Source organism: Convolutriloba macropyga, chromosome 13 (assembly GCF_964194025.1).
Source record: "Convolutriloba macropyga chromosome 13, txConMacr16.3, whole genome shotgun sequence".
Lineage (NCBI taxonomy): Eukaryota > Metazoa > Xenacoelomorpha > Acoela > Convolutidae > Convolutriloba > Convolutriloba macropyga.
This window is the reverse complement of record NC_134480.1, coordinates 41,874,629-41,897,953: the sequence shown is the minus strand read 5'-3', so window position 1 is coordinate 41,897,953 and position 23,325 is coordinate 41,874,629. Positions and strand designations below refer to the sequence as shown.

General features: G+C 32.9%; 1 protein-coding gene across 9 annotated transcripts in view; it reads right to left on the bottom strand.

Moving 5' to 3' along the window:
- Window positions 1–23,325, bottom strand: part of LOC142351519 (reversion-inducing cysteine-rich protein with Kazal motifs-like) — a 106,824-nt gene that overhangs the window by 36,073 nt on the left and 47,426 nt on the right. For 6 of the 9 annotated variants that reach the window (XM_075403581.1, XM_075403587.1, XM_075403585.1 and 3 more), the window contains exon 4: window positions 19,272–19,387. In XM_075403581.1, the coding sequence (XP_075259696.1) occupies window positions 19,272–19,387 (116 nt within the window). Of the gene's footprint in view, window positions 1–7,565; window positions 8,847–19,271; window positions 19,388–23,325 lie in introns of those variants that run through there. The other 3 variants (XM_075403589.1, XM_075403588.1, XM_075403590.1) reach the window with 2 other exon arrangements.

The window sequence follows — 23,325 nt, the reverse complement described above, 5'->3', positions numbered from 1 at the left end:
TCCAAGGAATTTTATGGAGGAAAAACACTGTTAAAACGGAAAGAAAGGTCCCTGAATCAGCGCTTTCGGTAGAAAAACAAAGAAACAAATAATTTATCTGTTAAAAGAGCTTTCATAGTGGATTTAGATTTACATTTTTTGATAACTTTTTTAAATCAAGACGACAAAAATGCTCAGATAAATGCGTAAATCAGTATATGAGGAACGGTGTTATGCTCCACATGAGTAACACGTTGTTTGCAGTGTCGGTAAATTTCTGCAGAAAAACAAAAAAGTCAATATTTTTTCCAGTTAAGTGTAAGAACTGGCAGTCTGGATTTACAGCTGAGAATTATATTACGAGATTGGCTGCTCCGAGTGATGGTAGTTCAATTAGTTTTATATAAACTTCTCAGCTGCAGAGATATTGCCTCTGCTGGCTATAAATGTTTCACAATCTAGTAGCAGAGCTGAACAATGCTGTACTATTCAGTAGAACAACAGATTTCGGTGCCAATTTAGGATACATCCCACTCGGCAATGACATTCAAATGATGCTGCCTTATGTCTTTCTCTGTTAGGTTTTCGTTCCGACGACACTGAGTGGCGAAAATTTTTTCTTATACTTGATTCGAAATTTTAAGGACCGTCACACTAGAGATGTAATGACGCGTTAATACAGACCAAATTTGAACTCAAAATGTTGTTTTATTTCATGTTTATATTGCTTTTTAAAAAATCTTCAGGTGTACGTAGCTGTTTGATAAAATAGTGTACGTGTTAAATATATAGAGCACAAAAATCTTAAATATTTCCTCAAATCAACCTAGGAACCAAGATTAAAAATGACCTTTAATAACTCAATCGTCTCCGCGATAAGTAAAAAACAAGATAACCTTAAATTTACAAAACTCGTGAAACGATCAAAACGGTTAAAACGCGTCAACCTCCAAATGAAATCTCAAATTTAAATTTCTGTCAGATAAAAGTAACTCTAAATATTTCGACAATTTTCCCTTCTTAACTACGGCTCAGAAAACGCCATAACAGTTAAACCATGATTAAACAAGCAATTTGCACTAAATTATAAAACGTTAGAAACTCCATTCAAATTGCGTGCTGTAAAAAGTGAAAATAATGGCTTGTGTTAATGACTCGAAATAAATTAATAGAGTCATTGAAAGTCGGTCTGAATTTGATATCAAAGGACAGACGGTAGAAAATTAGAAGCAAAAAAGAAGACAATTTAGATCCAATTTAAGTGGCAATAACCGTGCTAAATGGCATGAGAGCGCACCGCCTGTTGGCTTTCATGTTTAATTATGTTTACAATAGTCCCGCAAACAAACAGGTTAAAACTAAGTCAATGATTTCACCACCAGCTGAACCAACCTCACGTGCTCTTGGCACCAATAACCAAAACAATAGCGCCAAACCCATACACGCGAGCCAATATACCTAAAACGACCCAAAAACTTTCCAGTAGACTGCTCGCATATGGTATATTTGCTTTGATATTCGAAAAAGAAGGAAAACAATATTTCCCAACTACCCGAATTTGAATTGCAGTTTAGTGGCCATCAGTAAGCAGGGCTATTAGGGTTTATTGCATCCTCAAAGAATTGTGCTCTGAATAAAATTGGTCATATTTTATTTGTCTCCACTAACTTGGAGTGAGTAGGCGCCTAGGTAATACTATTGACTAGTTTTCCGAGTTGTCTAAAGAAAATTAGACCACATTTATAGTTCTTTAGCCATGCACGAAAACCATGAGAGCTATCACGTCACTCCAATGCTTTTCAGAAACGTTTACGAAAAAACGTTTACGAGTTTAAAGCAAGTTGGTATATAAGAAATATTTAGCAAAACAAAAAAAACACGTTCGACACGTAATTTTCGGTTTTAGAATCAGAGCAAGCAATTCTTTTCACATGCTTTACCGGAACCATAAATCAGATTAAAATACCAAAGAGAACAAAAACAACCGAAAGCAGATTCATGAAAAATAAAAATATTGAAATTGCAAAAAATAAATAACTTCTCATTTTCGATACTGCAAAAAATCAAATGGCAATCAATCATCGTAAAAACTTAAAGGCAAAGAGTGGCTACTTCCCTTTTCAATCACAGTAATCGTCCACCATTGGATACTGAAGTAATTTCATTAAAAAACCATGAATGTATGTGTATAATAGTACCTCAGAGCATTATGAAAGAATTTCTCGTTTTACAATTTTACTAAGCTTCTTCCGTTTTGACCAGTAAAATCTTTCATAAAAGTGCCTGTGTTGAGAATTACAAATATTTGGCTTCCAAAAAACTTTAACTGTTGTTCGTGAGTTAAAATTTTTTAAAAAAAATTACGGATGGTTACGAGTTTTGTCTCACGCGTCCTTTGAGTTTCAAACTTTCTCAACTACAGCGGTAATTTGAACGAAAAGTGGTGGCCTGGTTTTTTATGCAAAAGTTTTGTACGAAAAGAAATAAAACTGAAAAATGGCAAGTTCTAGAACGAAGTATTTAGAACAGATGGAAAAAATTATTTAAAAAAACCTTTAATCATGAAACTCTTTATATTTAAAACCAAAATTCTGCAACCTCGACTGTTGGAGCTGAGCTCGCTAAGCTTGTGTAGGCGGGAAAATAGAAACAAAACACTTTCTTTTGTCCTAGTCATTTAATAAATATAGTTCTAGTTCTAGTTACAGTTTGTCACGTGAGAAAAAAAAGAGAAAAGGGGGAAATAACAAAAAGCAACACACAGAACTCAACGTAGTAGCCGCAGAAAACGGCTGAAAGTATAACTCAGCAAAAATATTGCAAAACAAATTGTCTTGAGCAGTAAATAACGTGTTACTGTGTCTTGAACTAGAAATATTCCTGAGCAGTAAATTGTTACTGTGTCTTGTATTCAAAAAATTATTCTTGAGCAGTAAATTCTGTTACTGTGTCTTGTATCTACGAATTATTGGAGCTGAAATTCAACTGTTACAACCCCAACTTCTGGTATTCTCAACTTGTGAGTACAAACAGCAAAAGCCAACTTAGGTTTAAATTTAAATATTTTTGCACAAACAGGTCTTAGACATATATCTTTTTCTTCGATTTGTTTTTTCTATCGGATTGAACTGGTATACATAAAGAGATCCCGTATTGTGTGATCTGTAGCAATCCAGTTCAAATTGATAGTTGAAAAAACTAAGATTAGCCAATAATTACGAACAGAGTAGTTAATGCAACGGTAAGTACAGCAGAGCGGATATACAGTTACAAAAGCGAACTGCATAAACGAAGTATCCGGGCAGATTTTGTAACCACTCAGAACGAACTGGGCGGTGTAAAACTTTCTTTGTGAAACACAAGGAGAGCAGCCGTTACATCGACATTCATTGACAATAACAAATAGTGTGTCTTTTTTAATTCTTTAATGGCATTAACGTTGTAGGACAGAATACAAGCTTTCTCATAATTTTCAATTTGTTTTTCGGAAAATAAATCGCTCACATTCAATTCAGTTTATTTTTTATCTTTTTAAATTCTATGAAGCCTGGAACAGAATTGTGCAAGCCAACATATTCATTACAAAGCCTTTGTATTCGAATCAACTAGAGTTGATCAACAAACCGTTTCATAAAAATTATCAATAGATTACTAGATCAGCGGAACCAAAGCGCTATTGAGATTAAAATACGACAGATTTTGAAAAAGAGATTATCGCTAACTCTTCTGACTTCAGTATCTTTGTCCTATCTCTTGTTAGCGCTTTAACTCCGCTGATCGCAATCGGCTTTTGTGTCTTTAATTAAAAAAAATGATCGACGTTATTTATAAATCATGGAAAGTTGAAGTCTGAGAAAACGAACTAGATTTCAAAATTATTCAATTTTACTATTTGAAATAAAAACCTATATTAACTAATTGAAGCAAAAGTATTAAATCGACTAATATTCCGCACTCAATATGGAACGCTAAATAAATTTAAGAAACCTCATTTCAATCGCATCACTAAATTACAATTCTTAGAATGTGCCCCATGAACACAACTGTACCCTAAAACTAAAAAAAATATGCATGAATACAAAATGACTTGCATTTCATTTATTAAAAACGTTTATGGAGAACAAAAAAAAAGAAAATGATCAAACATTTACCATTTCTCCAAATAATCAGAGTAAAAACAATTGATTTCGTATTCATCAGAAAATTATAGGTGACTCTTATTTTTTTAACAAAAAACGCTGCCACTTTGTCATTCCATATTAACTTTTAAATGTTTTTTCTTTTAACTACCATCAATGAGCTTCATAATGACTCTTTTTTGGCGTTTCAATAAAATTACTTTCAATCCATCTTAACTTTTAAATGTTTTTTCTTTCAACTACCATCAATGAGCTTCATAAAAATTCTCTTTGGGTGTTTCCATAAAATTACTTCCATAACACCCAGTGTCCAAATTAGCTTTGGATGCAATGAAGGATCTTCTCCGTATTCACCCACCTAAATAAATGGTGCCCTGAAAATTAGCCGAAAACAAAACTCGCCGAAAAGTTTTTACTGAGATCAATATGCTCGGTCGTGATATTTTGTTCGGTTGTGATAGATTCAGATCAAGTACCATAAGCCGCTGAGGCATGGCGATGGCCCACGAGGTATGGCCAAATGCGCCAATTTCGTGTTAAACGAGCTCGATAAATCCGCGTCCCACTTATGTTTCCTGACAGCAATTATCTCAAGCAATTAATTTGCTAATTTTCCAATTTTTGACTTTCTCGGCTAATTTTTCGGCTAACTCTTCTGACTTCAGTATCTTTGTCCTATTTTAATCCTGATAACGCTTTGACTCTGCTGATCGCAATTGGCTTTTGTGTCAATTTTTTTAAAAAAAATGATTGATGTTATTTATAAATCACGGAAAGTTGAAATCTGAGAAAACGAACTAGATTTCAAAATTATTCAATTTTACTATTTGAAATAGAAGCCTATATGAACTAATTGAAGCAAAAGTATCAAATCAACCAATATTCCGCAATCAAAATGGAACGCTAAATAAATTTAAGAAACCTCATTTCAATCGCATCACTATATTACAATTCTTAGAATGTGCCCTATGAACACAACTGTACCTTAAAACTAAAAAAACACTTGCATGAAAACGAAATAACTTGCATTTCACTTATTAAAAAGGATTATGGAGGAAAAAAAATGATCAACCATTTAGCAATTTCTCCAAATAATCACATTAGAAACAATCGAATTCGTATTCATCAGAAAATTGAATGAGACTCTTACTTTTTTAACAAAAACGCTGCCACGTTGTCATTTCATATTAACTTTTCAATGATTTTACTTTTCAATGTTTTTTGTTTCAACTACCATCAATCAGCTTCATAAAAATTCTTTTTGGGCGTTTCCATAAAAATTACTTTCAATCCATATTAACTTTAAATGTTTCCTCTTTCAACTACCATCAATGAGCTTCATAATTCTTTTTGGGCGTTTCCGTTAAAATACTTTCAATCCATCTTAACTTTTAAATGTTTTTTTCTTTCGACTACCATCAATGAGCTTCATAATAATTCTTTTTGGTTGTTTCCATAAAATTACTAACATAAAACCCACTGTCCAAATTAGCTCTGGATGCAATGAAGGATCTTTTCCGTATTCAACCACCTAAATAAATGTTGCCCTTAATATTAGCCGAAAACAAAACGAGCCGAACAAAACTTTTTACTGCGAGATCAACATGCTCGGTCGTGATATTTTGTTCGGTTGTGATAGATTCACATCAAGAACCATAAGCCGCTGAGGCATGACGATGGCCCACGAGGTATGGCCAAATGCGCCAATTTCGTGTTAAACGAGCTAGATAAATCAGCGTTCCACATATGTTTCCTGACAGCAATTATCTCAAGCAATTAATTTGCTAATTTTCTAATTTTTGACTTTCTCGGCTAATTTTTTGGCTAACTCTTCTGACTTCAGTGTCTTTGTCCTATATTAATCTCGATAACGCTTCGACTCCGCTGATCGCAATTGGCTTTTGTCTTCAATTTTTTTTTAAAAAATGACAGATGTTACTTATAAATCCTGGAAACTTGAAGTCTGAGAAAACGAACTAGAATTTGAAATTATTCAAACAATATTCCGCAATCAATATGGAACGCTAAATAACTTTAAGAAACCTGATTTCATTCGCATCACTGAATTACAATTCTTAGAACGTGCCTTATGAACACAACTGTACCCGAAAACTAAAAAAAAATGCATGAAAACGAAATAACTTGCATTTATTAAGAACGTTTATGAAGAGCAAAAAAATGATCAACCATTTAGCAATTTCTCCAAATAATCACACTAGAAAAAATTGAATTCTTATTCATCACAGAAAATTGAATGAGACTCCTATTTTTTTAAACAAAAAACGCTGCAACGTTGTCATTTCATATTAACTTTTCAATGTTTTTTGTTTCAACTACCATCAATGAGCTTCATAAAAATTCTTTTTGGGTGTTTCCATAAAAAGTGCTTTCAATCCATATTAACTTTACACGTTTTTTCTTTCAACTACCATCAATGAGCTTCATAATATTTTTTTTGGGCGTTTCCATAAAATTACTTTCAATCCATCTTAACTTTTAAATGTTGTTTCTTTCGACTACCATCAATGAGCTTCATAATAATTCTTTTTGGGTGTTTCCATAAAATTACTACCATAATACCCAGTGTCCAACATAGCTCTGGATGCAATGAAGGATCTTTTCCGTATTCAACCACCTAAATAAATGTTGCGCTGAATATTAGCCGAAACCAAAACTCAAAACTAGCCGAACAAAACTTTTTACTGCGAGATCAACATGCTCGGTCGTGATATTTTGTTCGGTTGTGATAGATTCACATCAAGAACCATAAGCCGCTGAGGCATGGCGATGGCCCACGAGGTATGGCCAAATGCGCCAATTTCGTGTTAAACGAGCTAGATAAATGCGCGTCCCACTTATGTTTGCTGACAGCAATTATCTCAAGAAATTATTTTGTTAATTTTCCAATTTTTGACTTTTTCGGCTAATTTTTACGTCGGCTAGGACTATGTACAAACACTTTCAAAATATAATGATGCAGCAAAAAGAATCCAGAATAAAAATGCTGCATCAATTATTGCTTTTCGTCTGTATCAAAAACAAAAACATCATAAAAACAGCTCCCTCATGCTTTCATAAAACTGGCTTGTAGACGGTGTGAACAACCATGAGACACCCTAAAAAGATAATGGTCTCGATTTTTAAAATAATTGCAAACCCGGATTACGGAGAGCATCATACTTTTTTCAGTGTTAAAGAAATTGAAAATGCAACACACGCATCTTAAATGCTTTTCTAACAGCCTCGGCGGCTTTTCCAGCAGAATTAAAAAGATGCGCTATAGGTCTTTCGCTAGATTTCGTTTCCGTAGCCCTCAAGAAGAAGTACAGCTGGCAACTCTTAGGCAGCTCTCATTTAAGTGACTTCATATACAGACTTTTGTATTTTTTTAGGAATGTCAAGCAACGCCAATTTTTATTTTTAATTAATCCGACAAATTAATTTCACCTTGTAGTATTTTAACTTCACCGTATATGAATTAAACTTTTTCGTTTTCAACAAACATAAATATTCAAAATATAATTGAGTTCCCAAATTTAGTATCAGTAATGTAGTGATGTCAAGAAACAAGTAAACAATGGAACTGTAAAGATACTGGAACTGTAATAACTAGGATTTTATAACTAGTTTTACGAAAAAATAAAGATAAATTGGAGAGTCGTTTAGGAGGCTAGTGAGACAAGGAAGGAAGGAGTAAGAGGAAAATGAGCAAAGGAAGAGGGGAGGTTCCCACTACACACAAGGAGGTTGCACAAGCTGTGTGTTACATAAATAAACAAGAGAAAGCTGCTAAATTGTACGTACTCAACAAAAGAAAATCCGAGGCGGCCTCAGCGTTTTTTCCAGCAGTAATAAAACGACGCGCTATATATGCTGAGAATTAATATTTAAAGGCCTCTAATGTTTGAGTAAGAACAACAAAAAATAATACGCAAGAGGGGCGGTTACAATTTTACAATGGCTTACTTATTCGGCTCACTTAGACAAACACCATACAAATATTATGGTCATTTTAGAATAGTACAAGCGCAAAATTATAAATTTACTACTGATTATAGATATTGGTTTGCTTTGTGTAGCTTTAACACAACAGAGGTAGGTTTAACACGTGGCTTTACAATAGTGTGATTGTCTGTAAAAATTATAAAAATGACAAATTTATAGGTTTTTGTCGACAGCTTTGTATGAAATTTGGTTACGGCTCCGGAATAAAACTCAAAATTTCTGGGGCTATCAACCACAGACTCGGACAGCGGGAGGGTTTGGTGGGGAAGTTAGGGTTGTCTTCCTAGAGTATTATGGTGTATACCTCACAAGAGAGAATTAAGCAGGAAAAGAAATAAGGAAAAGTTGAGAGAGGGCGACAAGGAGAGGGAGAGCAAGGTTGTAATTTAGCTGTGTCAAGTTCACCCCAATGAACAAGCGCTAGTCAGGCAGGGGGGTAAAGCCACTCCTTAGTGAAACGATAAATCGACATTTGTTTACCCAAATATTGGGCTAATTGTTGTTCTTTGCCATCTAAGCCTCGCTGAAGATTTGCCGCAAATTAACTCAAGTTGAAACGGGGGGACAGTACCAAGCTCTAATTATTCCTGGAAATGATAATTTGATAAAAAACAATTTCAGACAGCATTTGAGCCTCTTATAATAGCCATACTCTCTCTATGAACATACTATGGGCAATGTTACTGCCACTATGAAAGCCATAGTCTTGTTTAGAAGGTCTGTCTAAAGCGCCCAAACACAAACTCCCCGGGCTTACTGAGGGGGCTTTGGAACACAGGGCTGTTTGTCCGTGGTTGAAGTTACAACAAGAATAGACAACTGTAAACACGCTAACGAGTGTAACACACTTTGCAGGTAGAGAAGAACTAGTTCTATCTAACTTATCTCCCATATTTATGACTCTTGTTGTGTTGTAAAGCGAATGAGTGTTACAAACGTGCAATAAAACATTTTCTAATCCAATATGACTTGCAGCTATGTCGGCTGGAAAAGAGAAGGTAGAGGGAAAAGAGTGAGTGAGAGAGACATAGCTACTCAAGATATTACTAATAGTTGCGTCTCTATTGCTCTTTCCCAACAAATTGCCAGTATCAAGTTTGAAAGCGAAACTCGCAAGTCAACAGAGCAGATATATTTGTTTCCAGTTTAGTAAACAATCACCGCATTATTTTCTACAAATTATCAAATACTTGGTTTCAATTACATTGTTAACATTATTTACAAAATGTTGAAACCACAAACTTAGACACAAGTTCACAACTTTTGAAGAGCTTTTATGTTCAGGGTTTAAAAATAGCAATTTTTGCAAAAGTGTTCAAAACTCGGTTTTTAAAATTCGAAGTTTTCAGCTTTTGCTGTTAATGTATTCTGAAAAACGCACTGTTTTCTAAGTTTGTTCCTGCGTAATTGTTCAAATCAAGCGTGATCAATTCCACTTAAAGCTTCCGCTTCACTGCTTAAATTTTAAGTTTTCACTCTCGTCGGAAACTAAGTCAGTTTCTTCAGCTCTTGTTGAGAAAGAGAGGTAAGCTAATCATAAGAGCGGGCTGAGCAAATCCGGCTTCAAACAGGAAATCTTAAGGATTTTGGGAAAGACAGTCACGCCTGGGTGATCTCAAATTAACTGGGTTGTCATCGGCTCAACTTGAGCAATTAGGCGCAAATTGGGCACAATGATAATATTTTGCACTTGTGCCAGACCAGGCCCAAAAAGCGGCCGGCCACTTTCCCACATTTGCCAGAAAGAGTAAGAACAAAGCCTAATTGGACATGAGCGAAGGACTTTGAAGTTACCGCGTGTCAACTAGTTCGAATTATGAGTTCACAAGGTGAACTTCGCAGTACCACTGGACGTGGTAGGAACCCAAAAAGCCTGGGATTCACCGGCTGCAAATTAGCCCAAATCCCTTTCAGCGCCAAATTGTTTCGAGAGCATACCTTACAAATTAGAAGCCCAACTGCAAAGTGGAAAGATTATTTGGGTTTGCATGACCCACTGTGCTTTTAATACAATTTGAAACAAATACAGGAAACATATGGACACATAAAACTGATTATTAATTATGCGGCCTTTATTGTAGCAATATAATCAAAAGTGGGTGTGCTATCATTTCAATGATTTTCTGTCAAATCTAAGTTACTGAACATAGTGCCTCGATTGCTTCAGACGAGATCAATTTAAAGACCTTTTCCCTTTTCTACCGGTAAAACATTGAGATGAATTTAAAGATCCTTTCCCTTCTCTATCAGTAAAAAAAATTAAATGAAGTTAATGATATATTCCTTTTTTCATCGGTAAAAAAATAAGACGAAGTTAAAGACTTTTTTTCCTTTTTCATTGGCAATAGCATGAGACGAAGTTAAAGACCTTTTCCCTTTTACATCGGTAAAAAAATGAAATGAAGTTAAAAATACTTTCCCTTTCTCATCGGTAAAAAGTGAGATAAAATTACCAATATTTTCGCTTTTTCATTGGTAAAAAAGTCAGATGAAGTTAAAGATCTTTTTCCTTTTTCATCGGTAAAAAAATGAGATGACGTTAAAAATATTTTCCCTTTCTCATCGGTAAAAAGTGAGATAAAATTAACAATATTTTCGCTTTTTCATTGGTAAAAAAGTCAGATGAAGTTAAAGATCTTTTTCCTTTTTCATCGGTAAAAAATGAAATGAAGTTAAAAATACTTTCCCTTTCTCATCGGTAAAAAGTGAGATAAAATTAACAATAATTTAGCTTTTTCATTGGTAAAAAAAGTCAGATGAAGTTAAAGATCTTTTTCCTTTCTCATCGGTAAAAAAATGAGATGACGTTAAAAATATTTTCCCTTTTTGATCGGTAAAATGAGATAAAATTAACAATATTTTCGCTTTTTCATTGGTAAAAAAGTCAGATGAAGTTAAAGACCTTTTCCCTTTTTCATCGGTAAAAAAATGAAATGAAGTTAAAAATACTTTCCCTTTCTCATCGGTAAAAAGTGAGATAAAATTAACAATATTTTCGCTTTTTCATTGGTAAAAAAGTCAGATGAAGTTAATGATCTTTTTCCTTTCTCATCGGTAAAAAATGAGATGACGTTAAAAATATTTTCCCTTTTTGATCGGTAAAAAGAGATAAAATTAACAATATTTTCGCTTTTTCATTGGTAAAAAAGACAGATGAAGTTGAAGATCTTTTTCCTTTTTCATCGGTAAAAAAAAATGAGATGAAGTTAAAGATCTTTTCCTTTTTCCATCTATAAAAAATGAGATGAAGTTAAAGATCTTTCCCTTTTCCATTGGTAAAAAAAATGGAATGAAGTTGAATATCGTTTCTCTTTTACATCAGAAAAAATGAGATGAAATTAAAGATCTTTTTCCCTTTTCCATCGTTAAAATGTTGTGCAGTGAAATAGATTTTATTACAAGAGCATTGAAACAGCCATGCAGATGCATTCACAAACTAACTTTGGAAAACGACCCCCAAACTCAACGTTCAAGCACAGAGAAAACAGAATTAAACAAAAAAGTGTCAAATCAAGCTGCAATCAACGCTAGAAAATTATCTGCGCTTATAGACCAACAAAACCAAACTAATGCGAGTTTAACATTGAGATATTTTTTTCAATTTTTAGCCTTTCTCATTAATTGTTTTTACAGTAGACAAGTAATAAATTTTATATTCATCAAACGATTGGAAATTACTCGCAGAACTGATCTTACAGCATTCTTTTCTAGCTCTGCACTAATCACAGTTCCAGTCCGAGCTCCTATACATAAGTTGTAAAAAATGGATACCCGGTTGTATTCTTTTGAAGTAAAAAAACGCCTCACCAAGGTTCTTTGCAACATTTTTATTTTTTTTTACCCTAAATCACAAATCAAATCTCAATTAGCTTTTACCAACAATTAAATATTCCTTGGAACACAACGCAAGCAAAAAGTGGTACCTCATACTTACGAGGAAACCGAAATTGCAAAGGAAAGAACACAAAACTCGCTAACAATCAATGTTATTTGACAAGTTAAAAAAATCCGAGCAAATCCTCACATAAATAACCGAGCAGCTTAAAAATGTTTTAAGAAACGGCTGCTAATGAGCAATCTTCCCTTAAGAAACGTAGCACGATTTTTTGTAGGACTCAATAATTTTACGTGATCAATAGGACGGCTTAGAAAAGCATCAATTCAGCCATGATTGCTAGTCAAAACAGATTTCATCCATTTAGCAACTATAGCAAAATCGAAATAAACTACTTCACTGAATTGAATTTTCAGTCTTTTATTTTGATAACAGTGCTTTACAACGTCGATTCGACAATATTAAAATATATAGATAAATTAAGTAAAGGAATACCAACCAGCAAGTTATTTAAAGATGCTCGAAAACTCATCAAACTAATGTTGCACTCCAAAAAATATGAAATTAATCTAAACAAAAGTTATAATAATAATAATAATAATAATAATAATAATAATAATAATAATAATAATAATAATAAGAATAATAATAATAATAACAATAATAATAACAAAATTTATGCTTTCTCGGTTTCATCTCTCTTTTTCAGGAACAAAAGCTAATAATTCAAAAAAGGGCCAAAATTTGTGAGCGATAAAAACAATAGGTAAAAATACGATCCTGACTCCAGATTTTAGTTCCAGCAATTGCGTTAAAACATATCGTTAGAGTAAAAAATGGAAATTGTGAAAAAAGGTCTGATTATTTAAAAAAATTTCCCCTAAAAGACGTAACACGATTTTACCTATCTTTCGAGAACTACAGCTAACAATTCAAAAAAAGAGGAAAACTCTTGTTTCACAAATTTTTTGAGATAACCAAGTTTCACACATTCTTAAGATAGCAAAACAGTAGATGAAGCTATGTTTTAGATTACAGTTGAGTGCTTACTTTTAATGCTAAAACTTGACGTAATAATATTTATTCGAATGACTAGAAATCTATAGCATAATTTCAGGAATATTTAATTGATTATTATCTAATATTTTGACTTTTTCAAGTATTGTTTAAAAGAAAATAGCTTCCTTGATTTGCCTTTAACGTGTCGGGGCAAAGCAATGCCAGACAACAGTCACGAATCGCAAAATATTCCCAGACGAAAGAGTCCCAGACCAAATAGTCCAATAAACGGAGACAAAATAGTCCCAAACAAATTTTTCAAGGGTTATTGAAATATCTTAACATTACACATTTGGTTATAAGATGTATTTCTTAGAGCAGACACACGTTGTGAACTGAATATAATGATAGAAAATAGAATGATTTTTCATCTCAGAGCCAAAAAAAATTGAAAGAAAAAAGCGGGTCCCATCTTCTTTGGTTGCCAGTGGGCAGCAAAAAAAACTTTGATGACTATTCAATTTTTGTGTAATCCAGCAGCTGCAGATGAAGAATTGAAGCCTTATAGTAGATCACTAAATTAATATAAAAACTATTTACTCAAATAGGAACTCAAAATCACATTTAATTGATTATAATGAAAGTTTGAAACCCTAAGGTTTGCTTTATTAATGACGTTTTATGTTCGTTTATCTTTCAATTAAATAAACGAACACAAAACGTCACTAAAGCAAACTTCTGATTTGTCGAGCTAGATGAGACTTAAATTATAACCAAAGCTAAATCTTAATATCAAACAATGATTTTTCTGGTTTTGGAACCATAAAAAACATATCTAGCATAATTCAATATCACTTGTACAGATTTTTAAGTTACAGGAAAGGAACACTCGCTCAACTTAATTTTAATCAATGATCAATTAATCGAGTTATTTTAATCTTAATTATGTATTCATTTGTCTTACTTTTTTTCGATTGAATTTAAATTTAAAAATTTTGATATTTCTATTTTGATATTTCTTTGTACAGCAAAAAGAACTTTGATGACTATTCAGTGTTTGTGTAACCCAGCAGCTGCAGATGAAGAATTGAAGCTCTATAGTAGATCACTATTTTATATATAAACTTTACTCAAATAAAAACTCAAAATCACATTTAATTGATTATAATGAGTTTGAAACCCTAAGGTTTGCTTTATTACTGACGTTTTATGTTCATTTATCATTCAATTGATTATAAACGAACACAAAACGTCAGTAATAGCAAACTTATGATTTGTCGAGCTAAATGATCAGAGAAAGACTTAAATTATAACCAAAGCTAAATCTTAATATCAAATAGTGATTTTTCTGGTTTTAGAACCATAAAAAATAGATCTAGCATAATTCAATATCTCTTGTACAGATTTTAAAATTACAGAAAAGGAACACTCGCCTAATTTAATTTTAATCAATTATCAATTAATCGAGTGATTTTCATCTTAATTATGTATTCATTTGTCTTACTTTTTTTCGATTGAAATTAAATTTAAAAATTTTGATATTTCTTTGTCGGTAATATCTTCTCAAATTTGGACAAAAAATTTTCTGACAATAAATTTGTTTCTCCTCCCCCTTTGTCTGTTGCTGTTTATAAAATTACTTGAGAAAATTGACATTAATTGACAAAAATTCTCAAACAAACAATAGCGATGCAGTAGTTATTCATAAATCAATTCGGCCTTTGACCAGTTGTTTGAAGATGGCAAAATGGCCCTTAAAGCGGCAGTACTCAACATAGAGATGGCAATCGAATGAAAGCGATAGTAATTGAGGAGCTAGGACAGTAGATCGAAAGACTGTAAAAATCGAAAGCGAAAAAACGTGCTTTGTATAACAACATGTTCAATCGTGATAACTTGTTCGGTTAAGATCAACGTTCATGATCCCACGGGGCACTAAGGCATGGCCAAATGAGCTAATGCTACGTTTAAAGCATCTAGCGGTTTTGTTAAATTGCATTTCAATTACAGTGAATCATTATGAAGCTTGTGATCACTTTTTACTTTACATTTTCTGTCCCAATTTAATGAAATTTTATCACTTTCGATTTACTGCCCTTTCGATTTTCGGACCGGTCGCCAGTTATTGAGAACTCTTGACTGGAGAGATTCTCGAAGCATTACAAGTCGAAGTAGTCAAAAGGTAAATGCAAACCACAATATCTATTATTAAGCTGAATGAAACTAGTAATACACACCGCGGTATGAAAATAACATGTAATTGTTTAAACCAGCATCATCTGTAATTTTGTTAATGACAGACCTGCAATTAAAGAACCAAAACTGTGATCTTTTCAGCTCGTTTAAATGGGTTTTTAAATAATGTGTAATAAGTGAAACGATAATGCCTAGTCTTCTGGTTGAAGACCTAAAATTAAATATTTAGAACCAAAATCAATTCCCTCAAATATGATTATTTGGAACATAAACAACATAGCCGGCAGATTGCCGGAATAGCTACGAAAGAATAGACTTGCGTGCCGTAAAATGCAGATAGAAACAGATTTGGAAAAAAAGTTATCGCGGTCAACTTCTGTTAAAAGGGGGTGGGTGTACATTTGAGAACAATTTTGATGCAAAAACTTTTGACAAAGAAGAGGTAAGAACCGGCTGCATTAACCACTAGGCCACACGTCCCTTATATTCTTTTATATTATAAACAACTTTGATTTAGTGAAAAAGTGACTGAAAATGTGAAGCCACAGAATCTTCTAGAACAAAATGTAAAACGAAGAAGAGCATCAGACGACGAAATAAAAAGACATAGCCGGAAGAATTCCGGAAACGAATCGAAGAGTCGTCTCCGTGAACAAATTGCCTTTTAAATCAACTGGTTCCTACTTAAGTGACTATTGAAAACAAAAAAAAATCAGTCAAAAATGTAGAAAGACCATAAACCAAACTGAACTAAAAAATTACATTACCCCTATATATAAAACAGGCCATTTTTTACGCAATTGAAAACATCAAAGTATGCAATCAGCAAACGTCAAGCCATGTTAGGCTCCCAAAACTTTATTGAACAAAAATTTGAATACTGCCAGAAATAGCCAAAATTGCTACAAAATTTATCAATTTCCGTTAAGTTCTCTCAGTCAAAATTTATAATATAAAAACAGTAATCAACTGGCAACTAAATAAACATTGTCGCTTTCAAAAAATACATAATTTGTCGCTTTAAATCACAATGAACGCGAATAACCCAAAAAAAAAACAAATCAAATCGATATTAACCAAGAAAAAGACTAAAGAGACAGAATACTCAAACGCAAAAAATTTCATGTTACTAAAACGAAGCCCTAAGAATATTCGAAATAAAAGTGTTGTTCAAAGTTTGTAAAACTGAAGCTAACAAAAACTCAACGCCATATGTTAAAAATTCAATTGCAAACAAAAAAACTATAAAAAAAATTCAAAAGACAAAAATTGTTTGTTCAAACTGATTAACTTCAAAATATTAAAGGCAGGCCGAATACAACTATAGATCTTAGGAGAATGTTGGAAAGAAACATGCTAGATTGTGGAGAATACATACATTCTGATAAAGATAAAAAACTAATTTTCAATTTCTGAAAATCAAAAAACTAAATTAAAACTCTTAATAAATTCCAACTAAAAATCATATTAAAAACTTGTGGTACAAAACATGTTTTTTTTGTGATTGAGCAATCGAGTCTTGAGAATATTACATAGCCATCTTCCTGTCTCACTAAGAAGTGAAAACAGCTCAATTGCGAAACATTAAAAAAAATTTTAAAAAATGTTCAAACTATGGTGAAATTTCTCAATGAAATTTGAAGAGTTATCGCCAACAACAATTCAATTAGCAACAAAAAGAAACCAATAAAATCGACGGTGCACCGAAAATCTTTTTTTGTAAATAAACTCATGAGTACAAAAAACTTCGAAAACTTCGACAAAAACCGCCAAAACCAGATTAAGGTGTACAATTTCAAAAAACAAAAACACCTCACATCAAAGAGGCGGAGGCGGGACCAATTCAGGAACTATCAAAAAGACGTTGACATATTTACTAATTTTATGTAATAAAAACTCCGCTCAAAGAATCAAAAATGAAGAAATTAAGGAAAAAAGCCAAAAATTGACCAAAAAATTGAGAAATAAGGGCCAATTTTGCACTTGAATCTCATTGTTAAGCTTTTAGAAACATTGTGGTATCAATTTCAGATAGTTGCATATCCATGAAGCATCGATCAAAAATTATTTATAAAAAAACCAAGTTAAAAAAATTGGGCCAAATGGACGAAAGAACGGCTAAAAACTGTCATCTATATGCACCAATCTCTCAGAAACTCTTTTCAAAGTCCAAAAGTCCATCACTGAACGCAGCGCATGAACAAAAAACTTCTCTCGCTCAGAAATAATTAGTTCCCATGGGAATTTTACTCACTTTCACTATTAGGTCAAAACGCCGCCGGAACAAATAGTACTTCCGGTAAAAAAAACTTAAGAAAATCAATACTCCTCTTCGAGTCGTGAAAACAAAAAGCACCGGAATATTGATCAGCTCAGCTTACAGCTATAATGACAATTCATTGACATAAAGCAACTGACTTCGGACAAATTGCTTTCGAACGACATGTGGGGCAAATTAAATCAGAGGCTATATCCTAGATATTTTTTATGGGAGCTAAAACTTCCGATCAAAGAGGGGTTCGAACCCCGCCCTCCTACATACTAGATAGAAGCATTAATCACTCGGCTATCACGGCCCAGTGATAACTTTTATTACAATCGATTTTGTTTTAGAAACAGACTTAATTTAAGTCAAGCAAAAAGTCTCTCACTCAAGAAATGAAAACAAAATATTCTAGAACAAAACGTTCACGCTGAAATTTTGCAAAAAACAAGTTTACAAAAATTGCCTCAAACTTCGTTAGGAAGTAATTAATAACCATCAACTCACTATTAAGAACAAGCCCCCGTTGAACGTGATAACTCATTGCACCCCGACAAACAAGAAAGTTTGCATTGTTATCATACCTGTTTGTTTTCAATGATTTGGTATTCGGAGCTTTTTGACTGAATGTACAAAAATGAACTATGATGAGCACGTGATCAACAAAACGAGAGAAAACAAAATTTTAATATTTTTGGTCATATAATATTTTGTATTTCATTACAATATATTTTGTATTTCATTGGTTTTTGCGAAAACTAATAAAATTTGAAATTTATGGCTTTTGAATGAGCAACAGTTTCATTCAAAAGTGAAGGATTATAGGTATATTTCAATTTTAAAAAAATAGAGATTGGGAGGATTAATTAAGGAATGAAAAAAAGAAATTCTTGATTTCTCAATTTTCTGTCAATAATTAGAGCTCAACTAATAAAACAATGTTCTTTAGTCACTTTAAGGACGATTAAAATTCTACATTTATAAATTCTGACAGTAGTCAAACATCAAAGAGCATCATATAGAAAAAATAAAACTTCAGAGGAATGAGAACGGATACACAAATATGGTTTTAAATCGAGATTTGAATAGAATTTATTAAAATGATTCAAGAAAACAACGCCCCTCCTCTACTATCATTTCAACTTCAATAGAAACTTCGACAACAGGACGGTAAAAATTTACTGTAACAACTTACTGAGTTAAGGAAAAAGTTTTGAAAGCACGAGTTAGGGTAAAAATTTACGGCAGAGAAAAAGAAATTGTCAACAAAAAATGAGTTTGATTAATAAAAACGAAAGTTTTCGATTTTTGCGTTCATCGTCAGGTTGACTTAAAATTTATGCAGAATCGAATAAATATGATTTACAAAATATTCAAACTTTTCTTTGACTAATCTATCTGATTCTACGAAATGAGTTAAAATAATAACGAATTGTTTACAGTTTAAATAACTTTTACAACAAAGAAATACTCTAACTCAGTTAAAATAAATTTACCTATCTTTAATTGGCGTGACTTAAGCATTGCATGTGCTATGTTAGAAGGTCGAGATGGAAATACGAAATAATCTTGTTAAGAGATAGGAACTTTTGACCAACAAGAAAGAGCGAGAAAATGGGTAAAAGATAACCTAGTTCGGGAGCTTAAGACCAGTTCGTGTAATAGTTATCATCACACTAGGCTTGCAACTGACATGCTGGTTCGAAGCCTGTACTGGTCCATTTTCACAGTAGTTGCGCCTGATTGGTTAAAAAATAGCATTTGAATACTCGTCCTTTGATTATGGGGTAGATACTAGGTGGACCCTAGCACACTCAAAGGTAGTTAGGAGTCTCTTATTGAGAGATGTGTTTACCTTTGGACACTGATCGTAGCAAGACTGTTTCTTGGACCAAGAAGGATTCACAATTGCACTCTTGCAACATTTGACATAGTTGTCCATCATCGCATAAATCTCTGGCTCCACATTAGCTACAAACACAAAAACAACCAAAATGATTTCTTTGACAATATTTTGATTGGATATAGTACACATCATTAAAGACCCGATGAACCGAGTTGATGTTAATGATTAACTTGTTTGTAATTGAATTAATTTACCGCTAACTAGATTTTCATTTTCTTTCCCAGCAATCGAGATGTAAAATTTGTAAATAATGTCTTTGAAGTATGAAGGAATTAAGCAAGAGTAACAAGGGGAAATGAAACTTTGAAGATGACCTTCCCCAGTCGGATCAAGCGTTATCATGACTTACTCCCCTAATTCAGACCAATTGTGCAAAACTTACTTTCGAAACGTTTGAAGAATACCTTTTTCCATTTGAATGACACGACGGTGAACAGACAAAACAGTCCCAGACAAAACAGTCCCGGACAAAACAGTCCCAAATAGCAAAATATTCCCAGACAAAACAGTCCCAGACAAAATAGTCCCAAGAAACCAGACAAAACAGTCCCAGACAAAATAGTCCCAATAGCTCTCACACGTATGATTTAACAAGCGGATATAATTTAATCCCATGTTCGGTTGTGATAGTTTCATATCAAGTCCCACGGGCCGCTGAGGCATGGCCATGGCCATTAAGTATGTTAAAACAAACAGGTAATAGCGACTGCTAATTTGCTGTCGGATTATTGAACGAACATTTCAAAGTACATTGGGTATAATGGCATTGGGTACATTTTATTTGGGACTATTTTGTCTGGGACTGTTTTGTCTGGTTTCTTGGGACTGTTTTGTCTGGGACTGTTTTGTCTGGGAATATTTTGCAATTTGGGACTGTTTTGTCTGGGACTGTTTTGTCTGGGACTGTTTTGTCTGGACACGGACACGACAACAAAAGGTCAAATCACTCTCACGTTGTCAATATAATGAGAGCAAATATTTGTGAAAAAAATGCCGGTGGATAGCTTTACTTATCTTAATTTGTAAATCAAAAGAAAAGTAAAGTAAAAAGTATTTTGAAATTCGTTTTTGTGAAACTAAATTTATTTATTTCACTATTCACTAGAAAAGTAAATATTGACAACTAGCATGCTTTAAGCATTTCTGGAACTCACTACAGGAATGGCTAAGTTTCTCAAAACTGAAACAATATGACGATTTCACTCAAAAGTTTCAAAAATGCATTTTTTCCAACCCAAAGCTGTGAGAACGCACATTTGAAAGTGAGCAAAAATTCAAATTTCATAGCTATCTGCACCGGATTGAAAAATGCTTATATTTGATTATTTTTGCATGTTTTATTGGTGTCAAGATAATTTACACAATTCCAATTTCACCGAAAGCCAACTTTAATTTACCCTATTGTTAAAATTACCAAAACGACTAATTAGCCTTATATATAAACAAATAGCCCGTGGGACTTGATATGAAATTATCATAACCGAACATGGGATTCTAAATGGCAATTTAATTAAACGGCCCGTGGGACTTAATATGAAACTAAGACGACTGAGCATCGGATAATTGAACGAAAAGATGAAAGAAAATTGGGCAAGTTTGCATTGAGTTAAGTGGCTTTGGGTAAAATGGAATTGGGTAAATTGTCATGTAACCGTTTCATTTTTCAAATGCGCTACTGTGATAACCAATTTAAACATTGAGCATATCAGATCTCATAGACACAATTAATTATTTGTTTTCTGAGAAAAAAAATTGTCATGGCAAGCTGTGATAGCATTGGGCAAATATTATGCATAACATTAAAGAGCGATCTCAACTATTGGAAGTAGATTTTCCAATGATACTATTTTTTTGCTGATATCTCATATGATTTTATTGCTTTAAGCGTGTACTTTTAAGACTTTAGACAATAAAAAATGCAACTCATTAATTGGGGTTTGAGAAATTTAATCATATCTGAGCAGCAAAAAATTAAAGTTTTGTCTTTTGCTTAGACTATTACGGAGATTCCCCCATTTTTTTATTCAAAAGGGGCGTTTTAAAATCATCTTCTCTTAGTGAAAAAAATAGTCACACAAACAATGGAAATCGGGATATGTGTAAAAAAGGAGTGATGGTGGGACAAAATAGCAAAAAACAACCGTAGTTCAGGAGCCACTAGTTTGCCGATTATCCATAATCCTGTGACATGACCTAAAAAATCCATCCAACATTCACGTAATCGGAAAGAATTTTGATGAAAATCATCATCACGTCTCCAATAAAGGTTTTATACTCCATTGGTTCGCCCCCCCATGAACAAAAAAAACTAAGAAAATTGTCAGAACACTACGTAAACAAAAGATTTAAATATTTCTTTTCATTAAATCATTTCCCGAAAGGGTAAAAACAATTTAGAATTTGAATGGATTGCAATCATACGTAAATGGGATAAAACACAACTAGCTATATAAATTCCCTTAATTAAGATGAACAGTTTTAGTAAAGACAATGTAAAAGGAAAGATCATATTGAAAACTCCAATTGAAATTCCACGTTTTGTTCTTTTTCAGCATCACGTTTCCGTTTTAGAGGTCACGGAAATAATTTGAGGGAAGTCTTTATGGGCAATGTGGTGCACACAAAGTTCGTTCAAATATTGCTTATTTCTCGAAGACCAAAGATTGTGAAGATTTATTACTAGTTATCGAAACTCGATACTTAACCACAACTCATAGGAAAATATGGTTGAGTTAACACCTGGTCCATTTTTGTAATCGGTAAAAACAAAAAAAATATTGCACCTCAAAGTAGCCAAAAACTTTTCATTAAAAAAAATTTCGCTGCTTCCGCAAATAATTCAATTAGTTTTTTCAATGAATACGCCAAAAACTGTCATAAAAAGAAGCCGTTGATAAAGTGAACGATATGCAGAAATTACTGCTCACCAAACAGCTTCACATTACATATTTCTGCAAAGGATGCAAACCATCAACTCCAGATGCTCAGACGAATTTCAACGTCTTGCTTTACTTATAAAAACTAACCGCGTCTTTTTATAGAATTTAGCTCACACTAAAAAGAAAAACACAAACAATACATAAATAAAAAAACCAAAATCTTGATTTTGGTAACATGACATCAACTAAAGTACAACCAGTTAGAATTATGAGAAATTTGGATCAATATAATCGCATTTAGTTTAAAAGAAAACAGGGAAGAACAGTTCTCAACCATGGGATCACAAAACTGACAAAATCTTAAATTTCATTGACTTCTCTACATAAAAATTGAGTGTTTAAAATAAAGTTTTTGTTTGCATTTTGACTTAATGAAGTAAGCTGCCACCAATAACGCCAAAAGATCGATCGACATTAAACTGTAAAAACAGTTGCTCACAAAGATGTCAAATGAATACAAAAAATCAAAAGCAACAGAAGGCCAACTGACCTTCTGAAATTATGAACCCCATAAAACATTTTTATGAAATACTCTTGCTTGAAAAGATGGAAGTACACAGATAGCTGGGAGAATATTTCTCGACAAAACCGTTACTACTTTAAAAACGACCAAACTTTCTGGCTTCAAAGAACTCAATAAGAATGAATCACAGAATAACAACAATTTTTGCCTGAAAACTAATAAAAAATATTCTAAAATATTCTGTTAAACAAAAAGTTTAAAAACTCAATGATCTCGCTTATATAAGAATCTTATGCGAATTAATCACAAAACAATATTGTTTTTCAGAAAACTAGCAAAGATATATTCAGTCGATCAAACAAAATTAGGTATAAATCCAACAACAAAACCTTGACCACTAAAACCATTAAAACAACAATATTGTAAAATTAAATTACAATAATTAATGTTCTTGTTCTGTAAGTGTAGTCTCAGAACCTGCCAACACTTCTTTCTGCTTTTTTTAGCAAAAGACAACTCTTGTACAATTGCTCAAAAAAATTGGGGAAACTTATTCAGGCGTCCGAAGAAATTCCATTTCTTTTAAAAACTTTTCACTCCA